At 58.5% G+C, this 9790-nt stretch overlaps 1 protein-coding gene across 1 annotated transcript in view; it reads left to right on the top strand.

Moving 5' to 3' along the window:
- The first annotated feature begins 1592 nt into the window (after positions 1-1592).
- Positions 1593-9790, top strand: part of LOC133362970 (immunoglobulin superfamily member 10-like) — a 9979-nt gene continuing 1781 nt past the window's right edge. The window contains exons 1-4 of the mRNA XM_061581948.1: positions 1593-2380; positions 3786-3915; positions 5514-5904; positions 7529-9714. Of these exons, the coding sequence (XP_061437932.1) occupies positions 2118-2380; positions 3786-3915; positions 5514-5904; positions 7529-9714 (2970 nt within the window). The 5' untranslated portion in view covers positions 1593-2117. The remainder of the gene's footprint in view (positions 2381-3785; positions 3916-5513; positions 5905-7528; positions 9715-9790) is intronic.

Genomic DNA, 9790 nt, shown 5'->3' with positions numbered 1-9790 from the left:
ATCTCCCCCGACCGGGTTAAATGCCTCGAGTGTGTCCCTCGTGTGAGCGAGGAGGAGGAGGTGGAACCCGACACCGGCTCCTCGCGGGAACAAGAGGCGTCTTGCCTGGGAGAGCGAGCGGGCAGAGGCGAGACGGGGGTTACGGAGGGAGAGGAAGGAGGGAGGGAGGGTGGGGGAGAGGATGGAGGAAGGGAGGGAGGATGGGGGGATGGATGGAGGGAGGGGAGGAGAGAGGGGAGGGAGGGGGGGGAGGCGAGGATGGAGGGGGGGAGGATGGAGGGAGGGAGAGGGGAGGATGGAGGGGGAGGAGAGAGGGGAGGGAGGGGGTGAGTAGGTAGAGACAGAAGGTCGCGCTCATTACACACAAAGTGTTGACCACAAATTAACCGTGACACCTCGCTGATCTCGTCAAGGGGGACAACCATCCACAACCATCACTAATCATCACCACAAACCATCACACAAACCACCATCCACAAACCATCACACAAACCATCACCAACCACCATCACAAACCCTCCACAAACCACCATCACCAACCACCATCACAAACCATCCACAAACCATCACCAACCACCATCACAAACCACCATCACAAATCATCACAAGGAAGAGATTGAAGGAAGAAAGGACGGTGGGAAGGAGGGGATGAATGAGTGAGGGAAGAGTGAAGGAGGAAGGGAGGGAGATGGTGAAGGAGTGAGTGAGGGTGGGTGGGTGGGTGGGAGGGTGGGTGGGTGGGTGGGAGGGTGGGTGGGTGGGTGAGAGGGTGGGTGGGTGGGTGGGAGGGTGGGTGGGTGAGAGGGTGGGTGGGTGGGTGGGAGGGTGGGTGGGTGGGTGAGAGGGTGGGAGGGTGGGTGGGTGGATGGGAGGGTGGGTGGGTGGGAGGGAGGGAGGGAGGGAGGGAGGGTGGGTGGGTGGGTGGGAGGGTGGGTGGGTGGGAGGGTGGGTGGATGGGTGGATGGGAGGGTGGGTGGGTGGGAGGGTGGATGGGTGGATGGGAGGGTGGGTGGGAGGATGGGTAGGTGGGTGGGTGGGAGGGTGGGTGGGAGGGTGGGTGGGTGGGTGGGAGGGTGAAGGAGTGAGTGAGGGTGGGTGGGTGGGCTGAAAGGGCACCTTTTGTATAAGAGCCACTCACTGCGCTCTGCCCCCCACACAACATTCCTCCCCCGCCACTGCTGCAGCCTCACTCGCTCCGTGGAGCAGCAGCAGTAGCAGCAGCAGTAGTAGCAGCAGTAGTAGCAGCAGTAGCAGCAGTCGTAGTAGTAGTAGCAGTAGTAGCAGCAACAGTAGTAGTAGCAACAGTAGTAGTAGCAGCAGTAGCAGCAGTCGTAGCAGTAGTAGTAGTAGCAGCAGTAGTAGTAGTAGCAGCAGTAGTAGTAGTAGCAGCGGTAGTAGTAGCAGCAGTAGCAGCAGCAGCAGTAGCAGCAGTAGCAGAGTAAGCAGCAAAGATCCGACTTACAGATCCCAGATTTCAAGTCTCTGATCTCAAGTAGGAAGTCCGGATTTGAGGCCCCCAGATTTCCAGTACAAATCTTAGATCTCTGAGATCTCAGATTTCCAGTACAGATATTAGATCTTTCATCTCTGAGATTCCAGATTTCCAGTACAAATCTTAGATCTCTGATCTCTGAGATCTCAGATTTCCAGTACAGATCTTAGATCTCTCATCTCTGAAATCTCAGATCTGCAGTACAAATCTCAGATCTCTGGTCTCTGAGATTCCAGTTCTCCAGTACAGATCTTAGATCTCTGGTCTCTGAGATCTCATATCTCCAGTACAGATCTTAGATCTCTCATCTCTGAGATCTCAGATCACCATTACAGATCTTAGATCTTTCATCTCTGAAATCTCAGATCTCCATTACAAATTTTAGATCTCTGAGATTCCAGATCTCCAGTACAGAACCCAGCATATTTCAGGACCCACACATCTCCAGCGCAGCTCTCAGATCTACAGATTCCAGATTTCAGTTCCAAGGTCTCGAGTCCGGATCCACAGGCTCCCAGGGCATCTCCTGGATGTGTAGGGGGACAATCGCAACAACCACAACAACAACAACAACCACCACAACAACAACCACCACCACCACTGCCAGCACCCAGGAGATGTGACCATGCCACCAATCACGCCGCTGCTGATGCTGATGATGACGACGACTCTGCTGCCCACCTGGATTCTTCTGCTGCCCATGGGGCTGCCCTGCCTCTCCTCTGCCCTCACCTCCTCCTCCTCTTCCTCCTCATCGCCCTCCACCTCCTCCGTGTGCCCGGCGCCCTGCACCTGCGTGCCGCTGCACGGGGAGGTTCACTGCGCATTTCGCTACCTCCGCGGCCTGCCCCAGGACCTGCCACCGACGGCGAGGCGCGTCAACCTCGGGTGAGGCCCCCTGTGGGATCGGCAGGGACACCGTGATTGACCGCGGATATTGAGGACCCCCCCCCCCGTCGGCCAGAGCCTATAGACTCACACAGAGACCCACAGACTCACACAGAGACCCGTAGACTCACACAGAGACCCACAGACTCACACAGAGACCCACAGACTCACACAGAGACCCATAGACTCACACAGAGACCCACAGACTCACACAGAGACCCATAGACTCACACAGAGACCCATAGACTCACACAGAGACCCATAGACTCACACAGAGATCCACAGACTCACACAGAGACACACAGACTCACACAGAGACCCACAGACTCACACAGAGACCCACAGACTCACACATAGACCCATAGACTCACACAGAGACCCACAGACTCACACAGAGACCCATAGACTCACACAAAGACACACAGACTCACACAGAGACCCATAGACTCACACAGAGACACACAGACTCACACAGAGACCCGTAGACTCACACAGAGACCCACAGACTCACACAGAGACCCACAGACTCACACAGAGACCCATAGACTCACACAGAGACCCACAGACTCACACAGAGACCCATAGACTCACACAGAGACCCATAGACTCACACAGAGATCCACAGACTCACACAGAGACACACAGACTCACACAGAGACCCACAGACTCACACAGAGACCCACAGACTCACACAGAGACCCATAGACTCACACAGAGACCCACAGACTCACACAGAGACCCATAGACTCACACAGAGACCCATAGACTCACACAGAGACCCATAGACTCACACAGAGACCCACAGACTCACACAGAGACCCATAGACTCACACAGAGACACACAGACTCACACAGAGACCCATAGACTCACACAGAGACACACAGACTCACACAGAGACCCACAGACTCACACAGAGACCCACAGACTCACACAGAGACCCATAGACTCACACAGAGACCCATAGACTCACACAGAGACCCATAGACTCACACAGAGACCCGTAGACTCACACAGAGACCCATAGACTCACAGTGGTGTACTGTGAGTGAGTGCGTGGTGTACCGTGCGTGGTGTACCGTGCGTGAGTGCGTGGTGTACCGTGCGTGGTGTACTGTGCGTGGTGTACCGTGCGTGGTGTACCGTGCGTGAGTGCGTGGTGTACTGTGCGTGGTGTACTGTGCGTGGTGTACCGTGCGTGAGTGAGTGGTGTACCGTGCGTGAGTGAGTGGTGTACCGTGCGTGGTGTACCGTGCGTGGTGTACCGTGCGTGAGTGAGTGGTGTACCGTGCGTGAGTGAGTGGTGTACCGTGCGTGAGTGAGTGGTGTACCGTGCGTGGTGTACCGTGCGTGGTGTACCGTGCGTCAGTGAGTGGTGTACTGTGCGTGGGTTACCGTGTCTCGCAGCTACAACAGCCTTCGCGAGGTGAACGCTTCCCGCCTCGCGACGACGCCGCACCTGCAGATGCTGCTCCTGCACGGCAACCAAATCCGCGCCCTGCCGGAGGAGGGCTTCCCTGCTCTGTCCGCCCTGCAGGTAGCCACTGAACCTCAGAGGTCGCAAACGGGTTTTGATTCCTTACCTGTACCCGGCCGCACCAGGGTCACAAACGGGTACCCGTACCCGTACCCGGCCGTACCCGTACCCTACCCGTACCCGGCCGGGTACGGGTAGGGTACGGGTACCCGATTGCGACCTCTGGGATGAAGCCATGTTGCAGGCACGGGTGGATTGATTCTAGGAACTTGAATTGTGAGAAGAGACAAGACGTTGGGAAATGAGTGACAAACAGTGACTCACCAGTGACTCACGGCCTACCCGTACCCGTACCCTACCCGATACCCGGCTACCCGTACCCAGCCGGGTATCGGGTAGGGTACGGGTATCGGATAGGGTACGGGTATCGGGTACCCGATTGCAACCTCTGGGATGAAGCCATGTTGCAGGCGCGGGTGGGTTGATTCTAGGAACTTGAATTGTGAGAAGAGACAAGACGTTGGGAAATGAGTGACAAACGGTGACTCACCAGTGACTCACGGCCTACCCGTACCCGTACCCGGCCGCACCAGGGTCGCAAACGGGTACCCGGTTGCGACCTCTGCTGAACCCTAACCCCGCACTTTCCTTGCTCGAGTGGAGTGGCTGCCCTGCAGGTAGCGACCACCTAGGACTCGTGTAAGTTGTGAACGACGACGAGGATGACGAAGACGTGCCGTGGATTGAAATGAATAGCTAATAAATATACTTAGGTTTTTTCAGTAAAGTCACGTAGGTAAAAAAATAAAATTAATAAAAGTAAAATAAAATAAAAATCACGACGTTTCGGAGGCAACACAAGCTTCCGTCTTCGGTTCCACCTGAAAAAACCCAAGAATATGAATACTTGCAGTCACGAAAGCTTCAAATCTAGAGATAATAAATAGCACTGGTCAACAAAAAAACACATTTTTTCTGGCCTGGACTTTTGCAGCTGTTCTAGACGTATTTCAGGGTGCCGATTCCAAATCTGATCTCAGATCTGCTCTATCACATCTCATATTTATGCTATCGGCATACCCCATTTTCATTGATTTTACCCGAAATTAACTCCGTCACTTACGATTGCCAGTTGTTGCGAGTCAGTGACTGCTTTAGTGTAAAAATATGGTGCTGTATTTTTAGGATAGTGTGTTTATAATATCATTGTATGTAGATATCCACATTTATTTAATATTTTTCTTCTGCAGTTTTTATTGAAAATGCAACATTTGATATCTCAAAAACCTGATGTGATAGACAAAAACTGATGCCAGATTTGAAGAACAGGTCTGTCGGAAAGACAGCGTCTGAATGAACACCACCAAGCTTGGCAGCGTATATTTAAGCTGGGTTAGAGGGGGAAGGGCGCCTAGACAAAGTAATTTGCACATCAAGAGGAATTTAGCATATTTATGGGAAATGCAGATATGGGATTAGTCACTACTTGTAGTAGTAGTGACTAACGTCGTGAGAATTGTATTTTATTACGTTTTATTTTTATTACTTCATTATTTCCCTTCTACGTGACTTTACCGAAAGAACCAAGAAGAGCAAATTAACAATTTAAAGAAGTCAAAAGGGCAACTTAAATGACGCGTGACAACTTTAATTCAAAGGTGCTGAAGCTCAGCTACAACGAGCTGACGGCCGTAGGCCCGAGAGCCTTCGCTCGCCTGCCCTCCCTCTCCCGCCTCCACCTGGACCACAACCGGCTGGAGCGCCTTGCTCCCGGCGCCATGGCGGGCCTCCTGGCGCTGCGCTACCTCCACCTGCAGGGGAACCGCCTGAGCTACCTCAGGCCCTCGTCCGTGGCTTCCGGCCTGGCGCTGGGCCTTTTCCCCGCGTCACCGCTGCGTGTCCTGCACCTGGCCGACAACCGGCTGTCGTCGCTGCCGCGGGCGACGCTGGCCGCGTTTGGGGCCGTGCGGAGCGCCTCGCTGCACTCAAACCCCTGGGCGTGCGACTGCCGCCTGCGGCCCCTGTGGGCCTGGGTTCGATCCCAAGACGGTGGGTGGGTGGGTGGGTTGGTGGGCGGCAGAGGTCGCAAACGGGTTTTGATTCCTTACCCGTAGCCGTACCCGGCCGCACCAGAGGTCGCAAACGGGTACCTGTTACCCGTACCCTACCCGATACCCGGCCGGGTACGGGTACCCGATTGCGACCTCTGGGATGAAGCCATGTTGCAGGCGCGGGTGGGTTGATTCTAGGAACTTGAATTGTGAGAAGAGACAAGACGTTGGGAAATGAGTGACAAACGGTGACTCACCAGTGACTCACGGCCTATCCGTACCCATACCCAGCCGCACCAGGGTCGCAAATGGGTACCCGTACCCTACCCAATACCCGGCTACCTGTACCCGGCCGGGTATTGGGTAGGGTACGGGTACCCGATTGCGACCTCTGCGATGAAGCCATGTTGCAGGCGCGGGTGGGTTGATTCTAGGAACTTGAATTGTTAGAAGAGACAAGACGTTGGGAAATGAGTGACACACGGTGACTCACCAGTGACTCACGGCCTACCTGTACCCGTACCCGGCCGCACCAGGGTCGCAAACGGGTACCCGTACCCGGTGGGGTACGGGTAGCCGGGTATCGGGTAGGGTACGGGTATCGGGTACCCGATTGCGACCTCTGGCGGGCGGACGAGCAGGCGGGAATGTCCGCTTGGCAACAATTGTTAAATTGTGCGTGAGCTGAGAATGAGTTCAAATACAAAGCGGTTTTGTTATCCGCAATATATTTTTTTGGAAGTTTAGACAGCGTAATTAGAAGTGCGTCGTTATACCCACGTGATCCCACCCGAAACACCTCTAATGTGGATGTTATCGGTCGTAAAGGCACACTGCGTGTTACAACAGCGTGGCCGTTGCTGAAGGTAGCGGTGTAGTTATGGGGGGAGTGGGGCTCAACAAGCACCTGCCCCCACCTTCCCCCTCCCCCTTCTGACTTTGGGCCCCGCGCCTTACCGCTCGCTCGAAGGCACCACCCACCACCCAAGACTTATCTTTGCCCCTCCAACCCCTTGCCCCGTGGCCCAGCACATTTGAAACCGGAAATGAAAATCCAGATTTCTTTGCTTTGTTTTACCAAAGCTGTTTGGAAACCTTCCCACCAAACCAATGACGTTTTTAATGTTTCCCTTTCACCCCTTATTCACCCCCCCCCACTCCCCCCCTCCCCCGCGTGTTCCCCGCGTGTTCCTCTGTCTTCCCCGTGTCTTCCCTGCATGTTCCTCTCGTGTTCCCCGCGTCTTCCCCCCTCTGTTCCCCGCGTCTGCCACCTCTGTTCCCCGCGTCTGCCCCACGTGTTCCCCGCATGTCCCCCACGTCTTCCTCCCGTCTTCCCCGCGTCTTCCCTGCACGTTCCTCTCGTGTTCCCCACGTCTTCCCCCCTCTGTTCCCCGCGTGTTCCCCACGTGTTCCCCGCGTGTTCCCCGCGTGTTCCCCATGTCTGTCCCATGTCTTCCCCCACATCTTCCTTGGCGTCTTCCCCACGTCTTCCCCGCGTCTTCCTCGGCGTTTTCCCCGAGTCTCCCCCCCCCCCGTTCCCCGCGTCTTCTCCGCATGTTCCCCGCGTTTTCCTCGGCATCTTCCCCCCCTGTTCCCCGCGTCTGCCCCGCGTGTCCTCCCAGTCGCCCTGCAGTGCAAACGCGAGCGAGGCCAGGAGCCAGATGCTCCTCCACTCTGCCCCAAGTGTGCCTCCCCGGGAAGCCTCCTCGACCAGGACTCCTTCTCCCTCCCAAGCGGTGCCCTCGTGTGCACGCGGCCGCGCATCCTCCGTGGCCCGGGGGGGCCCGCCGAGGCCTCCCCGGGGGGCGGCCAAGGGGAGGCGGAGGACGGCCCAGAGGAGATCCACGAGGACGAGACGGACGCTCGCCTGGAGCGCCTCGAACCGACACGGCCCCTCGGCTCGGTCTCCTTCACTCTGACGCCGCCAGCGACCCCCACCGCCGGCGTGGCCTTGGCGTGCCGGGCGTCTGCCCCGGCAGTGCCGGTGACGGTCGCGATGGCGGTAGCCGGGCCCGAGGGCCGGGAGGCCGCGGAGGGAGGAGGCGCCCTCCTCTTGAACGCAACGCTCCGGTCCGAGATGCTTTGCTCCGCTCGGCCGGGAACTTCGGCGAGGCTTGCGCGGATCTTGGTGACAGAGTCCGGCGAGAGCCAGAGTCTGGTGCTGGTGAAGGCGCCGGGTGCCACCACGGACCGAAGCCTCTACTGGGGCCAGCGGGGCCTGCGTGTGGCTGCCAGTGCCCGCCCGGCGTGGCTCCTGGCAGATGTCCTGCACGTGGAGTTCCACCTGGACCGTGCCGAGGGCGGTGGCGGCGGCGGCAGCGGTGCCATGGTGGCAGCGACGCTGCGAGTCAACGTGTCCATTCGGCGTGAAGAAGACGCTGACGATGACGAGGTGTGGAGGAGCAACGGTGTGTGGAGTGGCGACCACGTGGAGGTGGAGTGGACAACCATCGCACGGCGCCACTCACACGACAACAACGACGGCGACGGTGCTGGTGATCAAGTTGGCGGTGGTGGTGGTGGTCGTGGTGACGATGGAGATCGCGTCAGTGGTGGTGGCCACTCGGTGGCCGTGGAAGGCTCCAACATCGGGTTGCACTGCTCCAGCCTTGGCCGCGGCTCCCCCATGTCCTGGATTCTGCCCGACGGCTCCCGTGTCCGCGTACCCACGGCGGGGGCCGCCACCATCGCCGCCACTGCCGCCCGCACGCGGGTCCGCTCTGACGGAACCTTCTCGATTGGCCGGGCCCAGCCGTCCGACTCGGGCCTGTACACGTGCGTGGTCGGGGGCGGGCCGTTCGGTGCGAACGCCGCCCACGCGCGCCTCGCCGTCATGTCAAAGCGGTGGCCGCCCCGAGGCACGGCCCGCGGTGGCTCCACGCCGCCGCCGCTCTACGTCCCCACCGGACGCGCGGCCTCCCTGGCGTGCGAGGCCCACGGCGTCCCCGTGCCTGCTGTCGCCTGGCTGCTACCCGACGGGACGCTCGCTTCGAATCAGAGCGGCGGCCGTGCCGGCGTCGAAGTGGCGGCGGGGCCGGCGGGCCGCTCCACGTTGAACGTGGCCAGCGTGGGGCCCGGCGACGCCGGCGTCTACCGCTGCGTCGCCGTCAACGCGTACGGGGCCGACGTCCTGGCGGTGGAAGTGGCGCTGCCCGCGGCGAGCCCGAGCGGGGAAGGCGACGGATCTGGGAGTGACGTCGACGGAGAAAAGAATTTGGAGCAGGAGGAGGATGAGGAGGAGCAGGAGGAGGTGTCCATGATGGCCCGGCGTGGCCAGGTAGCCGTGAAACACCGGGACGGGCGGCGCTGGGCGGAGGCTTGGGCCGCGCTGTTGCAGCGGCACAGGTCGGCGGGCGACAGTCGCAAAGGAGCCCGACAGGTTGGAGGAGGAGGGGGAAGAGGAGGAGAGGTAAGAGGAGGAGGGGTAGGAGGAGGAGGGAAGGAGGAGGAACGTGGTAGTACGGCGACAACTTCGCCCGCAAAGGAGGCATCGGAGGCCCCCTTGGACAGGGTGTCGTGGAGAGCTAGAGGGCCTGGCGGGTGGCGCCATGGCGGGATGGCGGAGTGGACACGTGCGCACGCAAATGCCCAGCGGCGGCAGCAGCAGAAGAAGCACGATGAGCATCGGAATAAGAAGCAGGAGACACAACAACCACATGAGAAGCGGCAACAGGAGCAGCAAAAGCAGCAGCAGCAGCGGCGGCAGAAGCAAACAGAGGAGCGGGAGAAGCAGGATAAGCAGCAGCAACAGATGACAACCTCAGCTTACAAGGTCACGACCTCTACATCTGTAGTCACCACGCCAAGGGTCAGGACTCCAACCTCCCAGGTAGCGACTTCCACCCCACCGCCTCTGAGAGCCGAAGATGAGGTGGGGATAGAAT

The sequence above is a fragment of the Lethenteron reissneri genome, unplaced genomic scaffold (genome assembly GCF_015708825.2).
Source record: "Lethenteron reissneri isolate LAM-NWPU_2019-01 unplaced genomic scaffold, ASM1570882v1 scaffold_1638, whole genome shotgun sequence".
NCBI lineage: Eukaryota > Metazoa > Chordata > Hyperoartia > Petromyzontiformes > Petromyzontidae > Lethenteron > Lethenteron reissneri.
Note: the sequence above shows the minus strand (reverse complement) of the source record. Positions and strands in the feature narration are given on the sequence as shown.